General features: G+C 48.2%; 1 protein-coding gene across 1 annotated transcript; it reads left to right on the top strand.

Moving 5' to 3' along the window:
- Window positions 1-2,282: 2,282 nt before the first annotated feature.
- Window positions 2,283-6,392, top strand: LOC128945593 (40S ribosomal protein S4). The gene is made up of 7 exons (XM_054289336.1): window positions 2,283-2,317; window positions 2,533-2,610; window positions 3,142-3,322; window positions 3,753-3,850; window positions 4,887-5,058; window positions 5,469-5,626; window positions 6,232-6,392. The coding sequence occupies exons 1-7, from the start codon at window positions 2,315-2,317 to the stop codon at window positions 6,331-6,333; spliced, it is 792 nt and encodes a 263-aa protein (XP_054145311.1). The 5' UTR covers window positions 2,283-2,314; the 3' UTR covers window positions 6,334-6,392.
- Window positions 6,393-19,094: the final 12,702 nt, after the last annotated feature.

Here is a 19,094-nt window from a genome sequence, read left to right as displayed (position 1 = left end):
GGGCGGACGAGCTGCCGGAGCTCTGGCTTGGTCACCACGAGCTCGACTCCCGGTCGGACCTGCCGGTCGGAGCGCGGCTGGGGCCGGGGCCTCCTACCTCACCCCACCAGTGAGCAGCGTCCCGGCCGCCCCGGGCACCAGCGCAGCGGCAGCGGGGAACGCTCGGCACCCGGCCGAGTGGGGGACGGGGCTGGAGGAGGAGCTGCGGCCGCGCTGCCCGTCCCAAAACGCGCCGGCGTCGCTGTGGGCCCGGCGGGCGAGGGGTCTCCAGCCGCCGTGTAATAAAATCCGGAAGCATCGTTGTTCCCACGGCTGTGCCCTTTGTCCATTTCGGCGAAGGACATTGTGTGAAGCAGCCCTTGATGGAAGGAGGGTGGGCCCCCCAAAGCTCCAGTGTGTCTTCTCGGCTTATGATGTTCCCATCCTTGTTGAAAATTACACAACTTTCCTAACAACTTTTCTAGTTAAAATTTTTAATGAATTCTTTTAATCAATCATGAACAGTGTAATTTTCCACCGTAGCCAAGCACTTAGCAAGGTTTTTCGTAAAATGCTATTGTGGGAATGCAGGTCAGGAAAATTACTAAAACTTTTAAGTTTTGCTAAACCAACTTTGATACACTTAATTGGACTAAGCATGGGAAAGACATAGTGCTGAAACTGGACTCACGGAATGCAAAATTTATAGTCTGCAAGAACATTTTGCATGACCCAGAGATAAAGAAACTAACAAAGACAATTCAGTAATTGTCTTATCTGGGAAAAAGATAGTAAGATAATGTTATAGATACATATTATAATAGTGGCTTTTCACAAATGTTAAAATGGATTTATATGTGTGATGTTAAAGTAACTTTCTAACAAAGATATTGTTTTTATTTCTGTTGTTAATTAAACTTAGACATAGTAGTGAAATAGCTATGCTTGTGTTAAAATGCCTGCTTGGATGAAATAACATCCAGTGAACACAGGATGAGGAGACCTGCTACAGATATGCCAACTATCAGCACTCACCGTCTGAAGACAGTGTGGATCAAGGCCCAAAACAGATGATAAGAATGGATTAAAACCCCAACCAAGGAATACACATGCTCTAAAAAGGTGGAACTGAGGAGGAACCATGCTGACCAGTTCTTGGAACATGTAAACTAGTTTGGGGAAAAAGTTTACTATGCATAAGGGCCTATGAATATGCAACAGGCTGATGTAAATGAAAGGTATTTAAGTGGTATCCCCAAAGATAACTGTGTGGTCTTGGCGGAGTGCCAAGATGCACCCAGCTGAAATAACCTTTGCTCTGTGGTCCTTGTCTCTTAGTGTCCTTTATTAAACTTTTCAACTTTTCACAGGAGAGTGAACAGATTTTTCACAGATCATAACGACTGAAAACGTAGGCTAATGAGCATGAGAAGTAAGAAATCTGTAACCAGTAGAAGATAAAATACTAATTAATGAAGAGAACTATGTATTTTATAGCAAATGAACATTAATTGCTTTGCTAAAGTGCATAAATAATGAGAAGTTTTGGAAGTGTGCAAAGTGTGTAAGTTGTAAGTGTGTTTGATAGGTGGAGCTCCCTCTATTCACCCAGCACTCTGAATAAAGTAATGCTGCTTTCTAATCTAAACGTAGAGTTTCATTTATCCCGACGTTTTTCGGTGACAGTCACCCTGGGGAATGGGACCTCTGTCCCAGCCACACCCTGCTACGGGAGCGATGCTGTGGAGACATGCTAGGTGTGGGGCTGTTGCACTCACCGGGCTGCCTGGCAGGATGCGGGAGCCTGGGACTGTCCCGGGGACTCCGGAGCACTGTGGGGACACGTCTGCCGCCCTGGGGAGGGCAGCTGGGACCGCTTGACCCCCGAGCCGCCTTCAGTAGTGGGCGCTAAGGCCCGGCATCAGGTTTGGGGCTGCGTGGGGTCCCAGCTCTACCCGGGGAGGGGCCGTGGCAGGGGCGAGACACGGGTGTGGGAGGGCAGGTGTGGGCAGGGAGAGGTCCGGACACGGGTGTGTTACCCCTGGCTGGGCTCTCCGAAACCGCAGGGCCAGAACGTAGCGGGCTGTCCTATGCCATCAGCGATGACCGGGATGACCACAACACCCGGCTAGGAGCAGGGAGTCCCGGAGAGCCGTGTCCCGGAGCGGGGTGTCCCCGTCGGGGTCGCCGGGAAGGGACGAGCCGTCCCGATCTGTCGCCTCGCGAGCGGCTCGGGACCTCCGAGCCGCCAGGGGGAGACGCGTGTCATTGCCGCCATGCTTTGTACTTCCGCGGCGGGCCGGAAGCGCCCGCCCTTTCTCGGCAGAGCGCAGCCATGGTGAGAGCGCGGTGGCGCGGCTCTCCGCCGCCATCCGCCGCCATCCGCCGCTCACCGCGGGCTGTGGCCACCCTCCCTGCGCTACAAGCGCGGGAGGGAGCTCGGCGCTTGGGTCCGGGGGACGGGAGTTGGAGGGAGCCGGGGAGGGATGCTGGGGGGGGGGCAGGGCCTGGCGGCGGCCCGTAACACACCGCTTAACACGTCCCGTCCTGTAGGCCCGCGGCCCCAAGAAGCATCTGAAGCGCGTGGCTGCACCTAAGCACTGGATGTTGGACAAGCTGACGGGCGTCTTCGTGAGTGCGGGCCTGGTTTGGGTTAAAGCTGGGGTCGGGCGTGGGTTTGGGGTTGAGTCTGGGGTCGGAGGTGGGGCCTGGGGTCGTGGCAGCCGCAGTCACATCAGGAGAAATGTTCGGGTGCTGCGTGGGGGCGAGCGGTGAACAAGGGCAGTTGGACACGGCAGGAGGTGTTTGTTTAACGTTAGGGTCTTTGTGAATAGCGTTCGTGTTCCCGCGTTTGCGGAGGATGTGATAGGGTCGTTGGATGTTCTCTTTTAATTTGTCTATTGTGCTTTTCCACCTCCGAGTTGAGATGGATGGTTGTGCTCTGTTGGGGACTGTGCTCTGTGAGGCTGGCAGGACTTAGGTAGACTACTGTGAATACCAAGAACAGAGAGCTTCCGCCGGTCGCTGAGTCGCTGCCTGCGTGGCAGCTGCGCTTTGTGCCGCTGCCCTTCCGTGGTCTTGCGGGAGCTCTTGGCGCTATGGTTTCCTTCTGTGGGGTGGTTGATGCTGCTTGAGCCTCCAGCAGAAACTTTCTGTCGGCAGGCTCCCCGCCCATCAACAGGCCCACACAAACTGAGGGAGTGCCTTCCCCTTATCATCTTCCTTCGTAACCGGCTGAAGTATGCTCTGACGGGAGATGAGGTCAAGAAGATCTGCATGCAGAGGTTCATCAAAATAGATGGCAAAGTCCGCACCGACATCACCTATCCTGCAGGCTTCATGGGTGAGTAGGGTTGGGGCAATTCCTTAGGCAACTCTTCCAACTGGAAGGAGAGTGTTTTGTGGGGCTGGCATTATTTGAGGGGTAAGGTTTCCCTGTTGGAGTTAAAGAAAATATAAGCAGTGGTTGCTTAGTTTGGAATTGTGCACTCCAGTGAGTACCATACTCATATACTTGTAGCCTGTAAGTGCCTGCTTGACCTGAGTACGTTGCTGTTCAGATTCCAGCCTTCAGCAGTTTTTGCTAATTTGCAATCTGTTGCCTGCAAAAGATTGTGAGTGTTTGCTCAAGGGTAAATCCCAGCCTCATCAGTCACACCTTAAGTGTTGTTCAGCAGTTTCTGTTTCTTTTTAAACGTGAACTTCATCCTAAGTTAGGGTCTTGGGTAGTGAGCTGATAACAGCTGCTGTTATATTTCCCTGTCTGCAATCAGATGTCATCAGCATTGAGAAGACAGGTGAGCATTTCCGCCTGGTGTATGATACCAAGGGCCGGTTTGCTGTTCACCGCATCACACCTGAGGAGGCCAAGGTGAGGAGCTTTGATGGTGGTGTAAGGGTGGGCCCACTTGGGTTTGGTTGGGGCAGTGCTTCCTCTTTGGTATCTCCTGAATGAGAGCTGATGTCTCTCTTCTCTGACAGTTGAGGCCATGCTGCACTTGGGATTGGGGCGCTCAGAGTTGTGGTGAAGCCTGTGTGTGGGGGGGAGATCTCCTTGTTACATAGAAGTAGTTCACAGACGGCTGTAGGGTCGTTGTCTGGTGCCGGAGATGATGCTGTTGGCATCAGAGAGTTTTGGGGTGGAGGGGAGTCTTGGCTTTGCCAGCTAACAGTGACTAGAAACATGGAACTGTCTGTGGCAAAAAAGCCTTGAACTTCTTCCCAGAGCAACAAAACTGCGTACTCACCCGGATGCTGGGGAGCAACTTCCTCATGCATCCCTTAACCCAGGCATGGTGTTCCTCAGCTGCAATGCTGCTCTCTGGTTTGCATCTCCTTCTTTAAGGCAGGCTGTGCAGGCACGCAGCTGTGTGGATGGCAGAGTTGGCTGTGCTGGAGCCAACTGTGGTGTAGTTCTCCTTGTGATGTTCTTCTCTGATGACTACTCTGTGTTGATCTGTGAGGTCCAGAGAGGCTGTGAGGGAGTTAGGGTGATAGGCAGGAGAGAAATCAGTGCCCTTGAGGGGACAGATCTCTGTTCGGTCCTGGAGAAATGCAGCCTCTGTCTCTGTTGTGTTCCACAGGCTTTGGGGAAAAATAAGGGAACTGTCCTGGTAAAGATTTGGCTGTGAAAGTGCAGCCAGTGTTTGTGGGGAGGCTGAAGCTCAAGGTGGGCTGCTACTCCCAACAGCAAAGGTGTTTTGGAGTGGGGCTGTAGCAGAGCTGCTTGGCGGCTGTTCAAAAGTAGTTACTGAGGTAGGGAGCTGGACAGGTCACTCCGTGGGCTCATGTGTAAGCCCTGAGTGTCTGGGTGTTCTGCTGGCTGGTGGCTCTTTGGAGTACAAGAGTTCCCTAGTCCAAGGTACTGCTCGCTGCCTCAGCTGAGAGATGTTGGGTTTTGTTTGCAGTACAAGCTGTGCAAGGTGAGGAAGATCTTTGTGGGCACCAAAGGAATCCCTCACTTGGTCACTCATGATGCCCGCACTATCCGCTATCCAGACCCCCTCATCAAGGTGAATGATACGGTCCAGATTGACTTGGAGACAGGCAAGATCACAGACTTCATTAAGTTTGACACAGGTAGGTCTTGCATCACATTAAAGCACTGTACCCTTCCCCACCGTGGAGAGCAGTCGAAGTTAAATGGTAGGCATATTTGCACTGAAGTAGAGAGGCAGCGGTGCCAACCTTGAGAAGGGGTTTGTTTCCCAGGAGCATGTCCATCTGGAGGTGGAGCAGGGGATTCTTCCTGCAGTGGGAAGCGTTTCACAGGGACTTGGCAGTTCTGAGGCGCCAGGTAGAAGCAGCGAGCTGGTGGAGAGGTGCTTCACCTTGTCTTTTGGTGATGAGAGACAGGTTTCAGTCCCAGAGCTGTGAGCAGTGCTAGCTCGGGTGGGATGGGAATGTTTGGTAATGGGCAGAGAGGCCAAGTGGAAGGACTTCACAGCACGTGGTGCCAGCTCTTACCACACCTGTATTCCCTTACTCAGGTAACCTGTGCATGGTGACCGGCGGTGCAAACTTGGGCCGTATTGGGGTGATCACCAACCGGGAGAGGCACCCTGGGTCATTTGATGTGGTTCATGTGAAGGATGCCAACGGCAACAGCTTTGCCACCCGGCTGTCCAACATCTTCGTTATTGGCAAAGTAAGGCTGTGGAGGCGCCAAGTGGGGGGGTTCTCTTGAGAGGGGCTCTCTCTTGTGAGGGGCTGCTGGCTGAGACAAAGAGCCTTGCTGTTTCCTTGGGCAGCTGTCTTCCCACACAGTGGAACATCAGTGCTGGCCTCAGTTCTGACTCGGCTCCCTGTATTTTTCCTGCTCTGCGAAGGGGAAGAAGAATTTGCAACTTCAGCAATGACTGTGTTTTCAAGAAGCAGCCCTGAAACCTGAGAGCTGGGGGCTGAGCAGTGCTCAGACTTGGTGTCATCTGAGCAGCTGCTGTGACTCTGAGTGCCCCCCAGAAAACCTCTGCTGTTTTGCCATCCCTGAAGGCTCTTTGTTGAGGTTATGGAGGGACAGTGTTTTGGTTTTGGCTGAAGAGCATTCTTCATGGATGTGACTGAAAGGCAGCTGTAGATCTGTGCATCCTTGGCACCTTCCTTAGGGGCCTCTGCTGCACCAGTGCCATCACCATGTATACCTGACCCAGCATGAGCAGGGGTGGGCTTGTGCTGCTTTCCCCCTTAGAGAGAGAGAGCTGTGTTGTTGTCTGGGTTTCCTGATGTGAAGTGATTTCTTCTCCCTTGCTGCAGGGCAACAAGCCATGGATCTCCTTGCCCCGTGGAAAGGGCATCCGCCTGACCATTGCTGAAGAGAGAGACAAGAGACTGGCGGCCAAGCAGAGCAGCGGATAAAGTCCAGCTCAGGCTGGCTCTGGTGCTGTCAGTGTGTTAATTAAACTGTTTACTACATGGCTCTGACTGCTGGGGAGTGTTCTGGGGCTAGGGTGGGGGAGCCATGCTGCCAGTGCCAGGTCCTGCTCCCCAGAAGGTCCTGCTTCTCCTGTCTGAGCAAGTACCACAGCCTTATTCCAGAAGGGCAAGGAGGAAGGGTGGGAGAGCCTTCAGACTGCTCTGTCTGTCCCTGCAAAGGTGTTTGCACAAACGCTTCTGGATGTGCAGGAGGAGCAAGGATATGGGGAGAGCTAGCTGGGCTCTCCTGTAGCCAGTAGTGCCAGATCAGTTTAAAGGGCCACCCCAGCTTTGTTGGCTTCAAGGGTGTTGGCACTAAGTGTCCAAGTGGGGACTGCTCCTCCATGTCTTTTCTGTGGAGGTGGAGGGTGCAAGTGATCACACTTGACAGTCTGACCTAAGCGGGAGGGGAATGGGCTGCTGGGGACACTTGAGCATCAGCCTGGCCTTCAGGAGCCAAGGAGCTGGGGACTGGTTGTGGCATTGGCCCTAGAGGACAAGGTGGGCTGGTGTGGGCAGTGCGTCCAGTCAGGAAGGGCAGCTGCACAACTGGGCTGTGCCAGGAAGGGTGAAAGAGGCATTGTAGGAAAGGGGAGTCTGTGCCTCAGCATGGTGTGCAGACTGGTGCCATCAAGTCCAGGCAAGGATGGGCACTGGAGCAATGCCAGAGGAAAAGCTGGAGTGATGGAGGCATAGAAGAGGCTGAGGGCACAACCTCTGCTCTGCTCAGCCTGGGGAAGAGGAGTCCTGGGGCCTCTCCCACTCTGCCTGCTTGCGTCAGCCTTGTGAGCGCCCGTCTTCCAAGATGGATGGGGCACAGATGCGCATGATTGCAAAATTGGCATCTTTTATCAGCTTCATCAGGTGTCCATGGTGAAATGTAATTTAGCCTCATGAAGTGTCTGCAGCTAGCTGTATTCTGATGTTATGCTCTCAGGAAAGCCGAATGCTTGTGGCACTGCCCATGTTCCCTCAGTGTTGCTGTGCTGCTCCCTCTGGATGCTGCACAGGCTCAGAGCAGCAGCATCTCCAGGGTCTTTCATGGTGCTGGCCGTGGGCTTGGTGCTTGGGCTGTCCTGTGATGCACAGATGTGAGCAGCTAGAAATGTGGGGAAAATACCCACATTTTCATGCACAGAGCCAAAAGCAAATGTCACTTAGTTTTTATGTTGTGAAAAAGCTTTAAAAAATAGCCAAATTGAATATTTAGGAAAGAAAAACCCAGTTGTTATACTAGCAAAAAATTCCAAAATGGCAATGAAAACGACAGGTGGGAAAATTTGAGGTGAAGTGTGTGCAGTTTTGGGGGTGGGTATTGCAATGGATTATCCAGTGCTGGTCAGTTAGCCGCATGAGGTTGCTTCGTGTGGGTTATCCCAAATGAACTGTCTGCTGAGCATTATCGCGGGTGGATCTGGTGTGTATGTCATCTCTCTGTGTTTCTCGTGCATCTCCCCGCCTCCCTCCGTGTCCTTTCCCCGCTCCTCGGATGTGTCCTCCCTCTCTCAGTGCCCCCAAGGCGGCCCTGCCGAGGCGCCACCGTGCGGTCAGTAGCTGCTCCTGCAGCCAAGAAAGGCGCGAATGCGCGTTGACCGCAAAAGGGGGTTTCTCCCTGCTGCCGCCCCCTGGCCAAACTGCCGCACTGCAAGTACCCCGCGAAACCCGCGTGTGCGGGACCGGGCTGGGAGCCGCCTGTGGGTAAGCACGCTCCGCTGCCGTCCCACGGGCGCGATGTCGGCGCCGCTAGGAGTGCAAAGCGCGGAACTGCGGCGCCGGTACTGTCGGAGCGCTGCCGCCGCCCAACGTTTGAGTGCCCCTCGCGGCCGCCGGGCCTGGTGCCCGCGCGGGTATTTGGGAGCGGCGTGGCAGAGCACTGGGCGTGGGGCCGGGCGGTGGCAGCGGCAGAAGAGGGATGAGGTCGCGGCAGCGGTGAGATGACAGAAAGCCACAGCAAGTGAGGAAGAGCCGCCTCGGGGCCGCCGCGGATGGCAGGGAAGAAGCTGCAGCCCACCGCCGCGTCTGCCGGCCCGGGCGGGGGCGGCCACATCTCGAGGCCAGAGCTGGGTGTCTCTCCATGTGGCCAGAGCTCCCCTGAGCCTCTCGACCGCCCCTGTTCGCCTTGTGCCACTGCCTCTGCTCCAGCATCGCCCCTGAAACCTGCCCTGTGTCCGCTAGCCACCCCACGCGGCAGGTTGGCCGTCGAGGTGTCCCCCAGAAGCCCCTGCAGAAGGAGGGATTCGTGCAAGGTATCTACGGTAATAACAGTCGCTGCTGCTTCTTTCCCTCTGCCAGAGGCCGCAGCTGAGCGTCTGCATGTCCATTCTTCCCCGAAGCATCCCCAGGCAATGATGCCAGTGACTGCACCCGCCTGGGGCTTGTTTGGGTCGTTAGTGTTATAGATACATATTATAATAGTGGCTTTTCACAAATATTAAAATGGATTTATATGTGGGATGTTAAAGTGACTTTCTAACAAAGATATTGTTTTTATTTCTGTTGTTAATTACGCTTAGTGAAATAGCTGATATAAGTGTGCTGGTGTTAAAATGCCTGCTTGGATGAAATAGCATCCAATGAACACAGGATGAGGACACTTGTACAGATCTGCCAACTATCAGCACTTACTGTCTGAAGGCAATGTGGATCAAGGCCCAAAACAGGAGATGATAAGAATGGATTAAAACCCCAACCAAGGAATGCACATGCTCTAAAAAGGTGGAACTGAGGAGGAACCATGCTGAACAGTTCTTGGAACATTTAAACTAGTTTGGGGAAAAAGTTGACTATGCATAAGGGCCTGTGAATATGTAACAGGCTGATGTAATAGAATAGTATATAAAGGGTGTTTCCAAACTAGCAGGCGTGGTCTTGGCTGAGTGCCAAGATGCACCCGGCCATAAAAACCTTTGCTCTGCAGTCCTTGTCTCCTTTGGTCCTTTATTAAACTTTTTAAATTTTCACAGGAGAGTGAACAGACTTTTCACATTGGTGTCACTGAAACTGCAGGAAAAACAAAAACAGCACCTCAAAGTTTTTAGTGTTAGAGAATCAAGGCATTACTTTATTCTGGCCAGAATGTTGTTCTGGCCAGGATGTGCAACAGAAATAATTTCATCCACACATTGCCCAGATTGTGCAGAGAAAATAATTCAATGACTCAGCTCTTTACTCGATTTTTCACGTATTTTATACAGTCAAAACCCATAGAAATTAGTTGGTTCAATCTTAATTATTTCCAAGTTGCACAGTTCTTAATATTTGGTTTCCTGTTGGATACGGATTTCTTCACCTTCAATGCTAATTAGGTTTTCATTCTTATCTCTGTTTTCTCAGAGCAGGAGTGGAGTGTCTGATCATGTCAGGAGTGTTGTCTGATGTTGATGGTTGTTAATGGTTATTTCCTTTTGTGTATCTTCTGAGCTACTTCCAGTCCCTTGAGTTTAAGCTCATCAGACCTCACCTGGTGAACCAGTCCCCTGAAAAACTTCAATTCTCTTCTCCTGGGGCAACGGCGAGCTAAACTGACTAAAGTTACATTAGAATTTCAAAATTTTACATGAAAAACTGAAACTGTATATAATTTCCAACCTTAGTACCAGCCTTACTCCCTCCAGGCTGTAGGTTGAAGAGGGACAGGATGAGCACTTACTGGCTCAGAGAGGAGCTGCTGTGGCAGAGACTGGAGAGGCCATAAAAAAGACAAATAAAAATTGGAGGCCATCCGGCAGGTCTCTGCAGACAAGTGAAAGCCTGCCTCACTGGGTGAGAAGGGGAAAGATGCATCCAAACTGGTAAATTTTCCCGGCAGTGCCAAGAATCATCCAAGAATCACAGCTGAGGTAAGTCTAAGGTCCCTTGGGCCCTGTCTCCTGTCTTGTGTGTCTCAAGGCCTCTTTGCTTCTCTCCTGACCCGCTTTTTTTCACATGCTGCTGTGACTATTTTATTTTGCTTCCCTATACCTGTCCTTTTGTCTCTTATTTGTCTTGCTCCCTCTTCCTACCTGTGAGAAATAGCTACTCACTTTTCATAGTTTAGGAAGGTTCATTAAACCTTATCAAAAATACAACAGAAGACTGAATAGAGAAAAAAGGTTGTGGTGCTGGGAGGAAAAGATTTCCCCCACCATGTGCTCAGTCTCCCTCACAATGGAGGTTTCCCCTTTTTAACCCTTTAACCCCTCCCAAAGTTCTGTCCATCATCCCCTTCTTTGCTGTCCAGTGGTGGAGATCTCTTCCTCAAATCCTGATTGGAAGTCAGATGTCCCCATAGTGACAAGCCAGCCCTCCCAGATGTCCCAACCCAGCTGTCCCTTGGTAACAATATGAGCGGGTAAAACATAACAAAAAATCAATAAAACTTTTGTTAACCTATATACATGATATTTGTCTATTAATTGTGAGAGTCAATCATCGCATTACTCATCTATCACGCTACCACACCCTTTCCTTTTTCTCTCTGTGCTTCTGTCCCTCACCAGTTCTGTCTCCCTTTTTTTATCCTCTGTCTCTCTTCTGCAGCTCACAGCTGTTTTTTTCTTCTCCATTGATTTGTTCTGAGGTGAATCTGCCTCTTTTCTCTTCACAATTTATCTGGCCTGTTCTTTGGCATTTTTTTCCTCTCTGTACCTCTGTTTACTGCAGTGTGTTCCTCCATTCCTATCTCTTTCCTCCTTCCTTTTATTTCTCTCTATCCTTTTGTTTTGCTAACTCTTGCTGTTTGTTTCAGTTCTGGATCTCACTTGTGTTATAAATAAGCAATACAATGGTTAGCTTTCACAATTAAGAGATGAATATTATGTGTAAGTAAAGAGAAGTTTTATAGATGTACAGTTAGGTTATATGTTCTCCCCATAGTCCTCTTTCACTTCCCCCTTGTACTGTAGTCACTGGTCGGGGCATTTGGGGGGGCAGGCTTGTTACTAGGAGGTGCGGCACAGCAGCACCTGACCGCCAATCAAGTTCTAAGAAAGGGATCTCCATCAATGGATGGCAGAGAAGGAATTGACTGAAAAGACTTTGGGAAGGGCCAAGAGTATAAAAAGCAGACCATCCATTTTCTAGACAAACACGTGGCTGCTGGTCACGGAGACTTCCAGCGTTGTAATTTTTTCTTATTCTTATTTTTGTTAAGGTTTAATAAACCTTTGAAATTTTAAAAGTGACCACTGATTTCTCACACTTTCCCTTTCCAATTTCCTGTTCATTTATTAGTGTGATCTTTTTGCTGTTTCCCCAACCCTGATATTTATTACTTCACCCAGCTGGCCCTGTTTTTTCTTGTTCTTCATATCTCTGTTATTCTCTGTTGCCCTCATTGTCTCTATCCCAGCATCCTTCTCCCTTTCACAGTATCCCACTTTCTCACTCCTTGGTATCTATATTGGTCTGCTCTTCCTGGTTTTTCTTGTTCCTCTGGCCTGCTGCCTGTTACTGTCTTCTGTCTTTTTATTGTTTTTTTTCCCCCATTGGTCTGCCTTAGTCCTGTCATTCTTCTGCTCTGTCTCAGTTTATAAACACAGAGTGTGAAAAATGCATGTATTTTATGATTGGCTTTTCGCAAATATTAAAATGAATATTGTATGTGTTGTGTTAGAAAATAATGTTGTATTAATTTTCTTAAGTACTGTGTTAAATATAGTTTTAGGTTATAAAAATTGTTAAAATAGAAACTATGCTATGTAAGATGCTTTGTTTAACAGAAAGGGCTTGCAGCAAGATAGCAGCCTCAGGACACCTAAATCTATCAGAGAAAGGGAATTTATTGCCTTCTTATCAGAAGGAACGAACTTCTTCCCGCCTTGGAGGCACTCTTAGGATTGGAAGGAAGAAGTTGACACTGACCAGACAGAATCCTGTGTTTGAATGGAATTTATGCATCATGTATGAAGTGTATGAATATGCAACGGGCTATTGTTCCTAAGGGTTAATCCTTTGTTACCGGGTGTCCTTTTTCGGGCTCGTGCTGCCCAGAAAACGGTACCTGGACGTCCGTAACTCTTTGTTTTTTATTGTCTCATATTGTCTTAATTCAATTTGTCCAAATTGTTATTACTCTAATTGTGTTACTATTTTTATAACCATTTTATTACGATTAAACTTTTAAAAATTTTAAAAGCAAGTGATTGGTGTTTTTCACAATTTTGGTAGCAGAGGATGGTTGCTAACACCTCGCTGCCGGTGTTTTAGGAAAGTCAGAGTGGGGAAGGCGCGCCCTGCCCTATTTGGCAGCCTCGCTTTGTTTCCCCTGAAGTGACCGACAGACGCAGGTGATGATCTGTGGACAAAAGGAGGCAATAAAACAAAGAGAAGGGGAAAAGGCTCCCTACAACCGCAGCAATTGCCCCCCTAAGAGTAGTAGTGCGTACGAAGAACCCGGGAAGGAAAAAGGATTGGTAAGTATTTCTCAAGGGGGGGCAGGTACGGGGGGATGAATGTGTGTGAGTGAGAGGCGGGCTGGTTGTCCCAGACCTGCCAAGTGAGTGAGGAGTCTCCCATGCTGCGTTTTCGTCTTTTCGCGAGAAAAGCGGCCAGTAAAGAGACGAAGCGAGTGATAAGAGAGTGAAAGAATCCCCCGGGGTAACTGGGACTGGGTCTCAGGGAGGGGTTGGACCCCTCGGAGGTAGGGAGCAAGGTTTCCTAGCCCAATCCTCGAGGAAACGGGACAGGAGGGGCCCCTAAAACCTGCTGGGTTGAGGGATTTATATTCCAAGAGCATCCAAGAGCAGGGTTGAGCAAAATTCTGTTGGAGTAAGGATATGCCCAAGAACACTCAGGGTGGGACAACACAGCTAGATTGAGGGAAAAATTTTTGCCCAACAAGATCCAGGGTTGAACAACACAGCTGGACTGAGGGATAAAAAAATGCCCAAGAACATCCAGGGTTGGACAACACAGCAAAACAAATTAAATGCCCAAGAGCGTCTGTAGTTATACCACACCGCTGGGTTGAGGGACAGAAAATGCCCAAGAGCATCTGGGGTTGAACAACACAGCTGGATTGAGGGAAAAATACCTGAGAGCATCTGGGATTGGACAACACGGCAGGATTGAGGGAAAAATTGCCCAAGAGCATTTTGGGTTGGATAACACAGCTGGGTTGAGGGATATCCAATAGCACCAAGAATGGCCAGTAACACCTAAACTTGCAATTGGTGATGTGAAAGTAAAAGGTACCTTATTGTTGTTTTGTGGTGTGTGAGAGTGAGACACGCACAAAGTCAGCCTCAGCTTCCCGGGCAGGTGGGAAGGGGGAGGCAGCGGAAAGAGGAGTGAGTGACCTGCACACAAGGCTGTAGCTCCTGGGTAGGTGGGGGCTTCTGGGCCCAAGAGGAGTGAGTGACCTGTGAACCAAGCCAGTGTTCCCTGGGGGTGTGAGGGGCCGTAGCTGAAGTGTGTGAAAGACATGCAGACAGCCTCACAGGGGATCGGACACCAGAGGCAGCAGAGTCAGGGCCCTTCTAGGGGGCCTGGTGACACTGAGACCTGGAGGTAAACCCCAAAGCGAAAGAGGGGGCCACAAGGACCTGTGATTTTCTAGCAATAAGGATCCACTTTGTGTCTTGGGAGTGTGAAGGAATGTGTGAAAGTGAATGAGAAATAAAAGTGAGTGAATGTAGACAAATGAAAGTATAGGTAATGTAGATTGTGCATTTTAACCTTACCATATCTCCTTGGAGGGAGGTGGATTGTATTGAAAAGCAGTGTGAGAAAAAGGGGGTTTTTTTTGGGTGTAAGTACTTGAAAGAAAAGTGGTATTTAAGTTGTTAGTAAAAAGTGAAAAATGGAAGCAGGGGATGAATAGATAGAAAATTGAAAAATGAGACAGAAATCCAGTAAGGTGGATACAGGAAAAGAAAAGCAAAAAAATTACCACCAGAAATACCCCAAGATAGCACTTTGGGAGTTATGTTAACAAACAGAAATACAACTCCTTGCAAAATACAGGGTATGCAGAAGTTGATGAGAAAAAACATGCAAACTTGTGAATTATATACTTTAAAAGAGCATTAGAAAATTTAACACAAAAAAAAGGAGTTATATATTGATTCAAGGTATGCCTTTAGAGTAGCACATACCTTAAGAAAAATTTAAAAAGGGAGATTACTTAATTAAAGAAGAAAAAGATTAGTACATGAGAAACTTACTTTCGAGGTTTTAGAGGCATTAAAATTACCTAAGAGAAATAGCAATAATACATATTAAAGGACACCAAAAGGTAAAGACCCAGAAATAAGAAGAAATAATTGGCAGATCAAGAAGCTAAAGATGCAGCAGAAAATAGAGCTGAAAGAGTTAATATTAACTCCAAATGAAGAAAAATTGGAAATTCCAAAGTTTAGAGAAGCAAAAAAAGGGAATTAAAACAAGATAGGTGGTGAACAATATAAATCGGGGAAAAAGAAACGTCTTGATGGAAGACAATTAGATAATAAAACACTTACTAGGGAATAGCAGAGTACATGTATCAAAAAGCCCGGTGGGATACTCAGGCTTTGTGTGATCATTTTTTTAAAAGAACTATGGGTGCACTGAGACTTTTAGAGTAGAAAAACAAGTACCTGAAACATGTATAATTTGCCAAAAGATAAATAAAAGGGTGATGAGAAAAACAATATGAGAAGGCTCGTCGACCATTTCAAAGTATCCAAGCAGAAGTTTAGATTTGTTAAGCTCTGGATTTATTTGTAAAAACCGTTTAATCCAGAAGAAAAAGAGTATACCACATGCTGGGGAGGGGGGAGGCTGTAAGAAAATAACATTTTTGAAAGGCAGTAAAAGAAAAACGGGGAAAGTATAAACCTGAGAACAAAATTACCTCATCCATTGTCGTTCGTTCCCCCGCTCGTTCGCAGCTGCACCCCCCCAGCCCCTGTGCCGGCTCCGGCACAGTCCGTGTGTCCCAGTCCGTGTGTCCCAGTCCGTGTGTCCCAGTCCGGCCGCCTGGCCCGCGGCCGCTCCGCAGTTCGTGCAGGGGGTGCGGGTCTGTCCTACCCTGTGCACCATGGTTACCGCGCTGACCGCGCCGAGGGGAGTCCCGTCTGTCCCATCTGTCCCGTCTGTCCCATCCCCGGCTGCCCTGACTCTGTCGGCTCCCGCAGCCGGGGTCAGTCTCGGCTTTGTCTGTGCCGGATCAGCCACCGTGAGCCGTGTGGGGGCGATCCCCGCTCCAGCTCGGTCTGCACCGGAACAGCCCCTCGGGAGATCCCGGCTGCAGACCCCGCCTTTGGAGCACCCAGACCCTGAGCTGGGCCGATCCCCTCAGGCAATCCCGGCTGCAGACCCCGCCTTTGGAGCCCCCAGACCCTGAGCTGTGCCGAATCCCCCGTCCTGCCCTGAGCTCCGTTCCCTTGGTAACCACAGCTCCGGCTGCTCAGGGAAACTCTCTAAAGGAATCACCTTATCCCAACACTAAAAGTTCAGTTAGAAGAAAGCCCTCTCCTGATTCTTCCTAAAAATACGGGAGAAAGGCTATAGAAGATAAAAATCCAAAAAGAATGGGATAAAGAGATTGGTCTATTTCCATTAAGAGAGGTTCTCATAGGAGGGGACGGATCAGAGTTTGTAAATGCTCCTTTGACTTCATCTGAGCTCTGAAATTTTAAGAAATAATTAAAAGGGATATTTGGATGATCCCATAGGCATAGCTGAACAATTAGACCAACTTTTAGGTCCAAACATTTATACTTGAGAAGAGATGCGGTTGGTAATGAAAATAATATTTTTCTCAGGAAGAAAAGCAATTAATCAGAGCAACTGAAATAAAAGCTTAAGAAAAAGAAAATCTGCGGGGACCCCCAGAGAAGACAAAATGCCAACTGTACCTCCTGAGTGGGGTTAAAATAATGAGGAGGGGAGTAAACCCATGAATAGTTATTGTAATTACATAACCAAGAGAATAAATGAGACAGCATATCAAAGGTGAAATATGAAAACAAAAGGTTTTTGAGGGACAGCTTTTAGAGGGGAAAGAAGAAACTCCAAATAAATAGATAAACAAACTTGAGAGAAAAAGGAAAATTGTCCTAAGTAAGCAGATCTGAAAATCTTTAAAGAAATGGGCGCATAAAAAAATAAAAAAAGTCACAGGCTCTAATTTTTTTTGGGCGGGACAAATACCATCTGGAGCCGGTGATAACTTTAAAAGTGGGTCCCTGAGAAGAAGAATTAGAATTTGTAATAGACACAGGGGGAGAGAGAACCTGCCTGTTAAAGGTTCCAAAAGGTTATAGTGTGAGCAAACATATAGTGAAAGTAACAGGGGCAAGAACAGAAAGTTTTACATTTCTAGTCATTAAAGATGTGGTAATTGAGGGAAGAAACTAAAATTTAGATGGGAGATGTGTTATTGGTCCCAGGGGCAGGTAGCAATTTATTGGGAAGAGTCTTACAAGTGCAATTAAGAGTAAGAGTTATATCAGAAAATAGGAAAATGACAGCTAGAGTTTTGAAATTACACCAAGAGGATGGAGAAAAAAAAATCAACAAAGAAGTTAGGACTGGAGAAGGAAATAGGGGAGGATTAAATATCGATCCCATATACAATTGAGAGAGAAGAAAGAGAGAAGTTGAAGTAGAGAGGTAGTTAGGAAACTCTGAGATGTTAGAATGTGAAGTGATGACATCTTGGTGCTAGAAGAGACCAGAAGTGTGAATGAAGGTTTTTTGCATGAAAGGCAGGGAAATATCTTAACACATGGTTGTTAAGAGGTCATTCAATGCCACACTGGGGTCCGGAAAAGCCTTAGCAGAACGGGCCCTCCTTGAAGAGAAAAGAGGATAAGTTGACGAGAGAAAGAAAAAGAATGTCAGGAGCACCTGGGGACGCCGAGTTTGGGGTTGTCAGGGCTGGGAGGTGTCTGAGCGCTCCCTAGAGCGGCGGGGTCTCAGGGGCTGCGGCAGGGACCGATCCATGGAGGTGCCCCGCGGCGCTGCTGGCAGCAGAGGACACAGGTTTGCGGCCAGGAGCGGGCTGGCTCTGTGGTGGAACTGCCGGGGGGGCTCCCAGACTGTCGGGGTCCCGAGTCCAGGATGGCAGCAGAAGTGGTTTTACAACGGTTGCAGAGCATTTTGAAGTTTATTTCCATAGTGACTGGTAAGGAATGGACCTGAGCCATGAGTTGAAATATGCTCACTGTCTGTATTCTCTGATGAGGGAATGCTCTAAAGAACTTGTCTGCTGGCAGAGATTAGGATTTGTCGGTCTGCACCTGTGTTTGAAAATGTCTCTTCTGCCTTGAGATGCACAATACATCTATTGCACAGATGCACAATACAGAACTATTACCCTTCCAAAGCCATCTGAAGATAATGAAGACTGTTGCATAGAAGTTTTACTGGCATTTTGTTTTCTTTTGAGGGAAATGTGATACTTGTTTATAGATATTGTAGATGGATAATGAGATGATTGGCTCTTGCAATTAAGGCATGAATATTGTGTGAATATTAAGAGAAGCTTTATTGATGTATAGTTATGCTATTGTAGTTTAAATGTCCTCTGTTCTCCCCATAGTTCTGTTATAAATGATCAATCAAAAGCCTAATTATCAAAAATTAGAAAAGATTTATTTATCTTTTTCTGCCACCAAAATATGGTCCTCAAAACCACCAGAGCCAAAGAGAAAGCGTCGAGCCTGGGTTCGGTGCTGGGTGAATCTGGATCCGACCTCTATCGCATTGGACCCTCCCTTGTTCATGAGGGCCACTTCTAGCACGGATGTTTTATACAGTTTATTATGTCTGAGGCAAAGGAGTCCAAGTTTCTTTTGTAACTCTGCATATTCATAGTTGGTTCTTTCACTGTGCAGAGCTGGACATAGGCTGTTTCCTGGTTGGTAGCTGGCATTGATCGAATCCCGGGAAGTCGCGTATTCACATGTATCTTTCTGACGACTCCGGCTGTCTTGATCGATGTTATCAACAGGGCAATGATCGCTCTTAGGTATCTTCCGATGGCTCAAGATGGTGGTGATCATCGCGCTGGGTGCATCTATTCATAAGCTGATTGCTCTCCTGCCGCCTTCAGGAATTTTAGAATTCGAATAGACACAGATGTTCGCCTCTCAAGCTGCTTGTGGTCAGAGACTCGTTTGGATTTCACAATCTTTATAAAATACATTCTTTTATAGCATGAATTATTTCCCAACATATATTACAATCCCTCCCCTTTTACATCAACACATTAATTCATGCTCCCTCTACAACCCAAATTACTATTATCTATTTAATTTCTACATCTACCCTCCACCTCTACAGGTCTCCTACAAGGAGAAGGCTTTGTTAAATTCTCATCACGCCCTGTTATCCTTGCGGGATCCCTTGATAACCATTATATTTGTTCCCGTTGCGCATGATCTGTTTCTCAAATTTTGCCAGAACTTTGGCAGCACTGCTTGCACACTTTCCTTCTCCCAGGCTCATGATTTTGGACACGCTGTTTCTGGAAGCCAGCTCCAGGTCCACAGGTACTACTGCTATCTGCATACCCTGTACCACGGAATGTATCAGTCTAATAAAACAAGGTGTTAGACATGGACGGAATATGACTCCTGCTACTGAACAGAATACAAAAACCATTATTTTGTTTCACCAGGCCCCGTCAAATAATCTGTCCCACCAAGATGACTGTAAGATTGAATTCCATTTCTGAACTGGGACATGGGCCACTTTCTTATTTTGGCTGCCAAACCTCTTATGGTCTCTCCATA

Source organism: Melozone crissalis, unplaced genomic scaffold (genome assembly GCF_028551555.1).
Source record: "Melozone crissalis strain CALT ecotype California unplaced genomic scaffold, PUWL_Pcris_2 ptg000068l_1, whole genome shotgun sequence".
In the NCBI taxonomy this organism is placed as follows: Eukaryota; Metazoa; Chordata; class Aves; order Passeriformes; family Passerellidae; genus Melozone; species Melozone crissalis.
Note: the sequence above shows the minus strand (reverse complement) of the source record. Positions and strands in the feature narration are given on the sequence as shown.

Excerpts from the sequence above, each read along its gene's own strand:
- LOC128945593 (XM_054289336.1), top strand. Across the intron at positions 3,851-4,886 it reads TCACACCTGAGGAGGCCAAG|TACAAGCTGTGCAAGGTGAG; the intron begins GTGAGGAGCTTT and ends TTTTGTTTGCAG. Across the intron at positions 5,059-5,468 it reads CTTCATTAAGTTTGACACAG|GTAACCTGTGCATGGTGACC; the intron begins GTAGGTCTTGCA and ends TCCCTTACTCAG.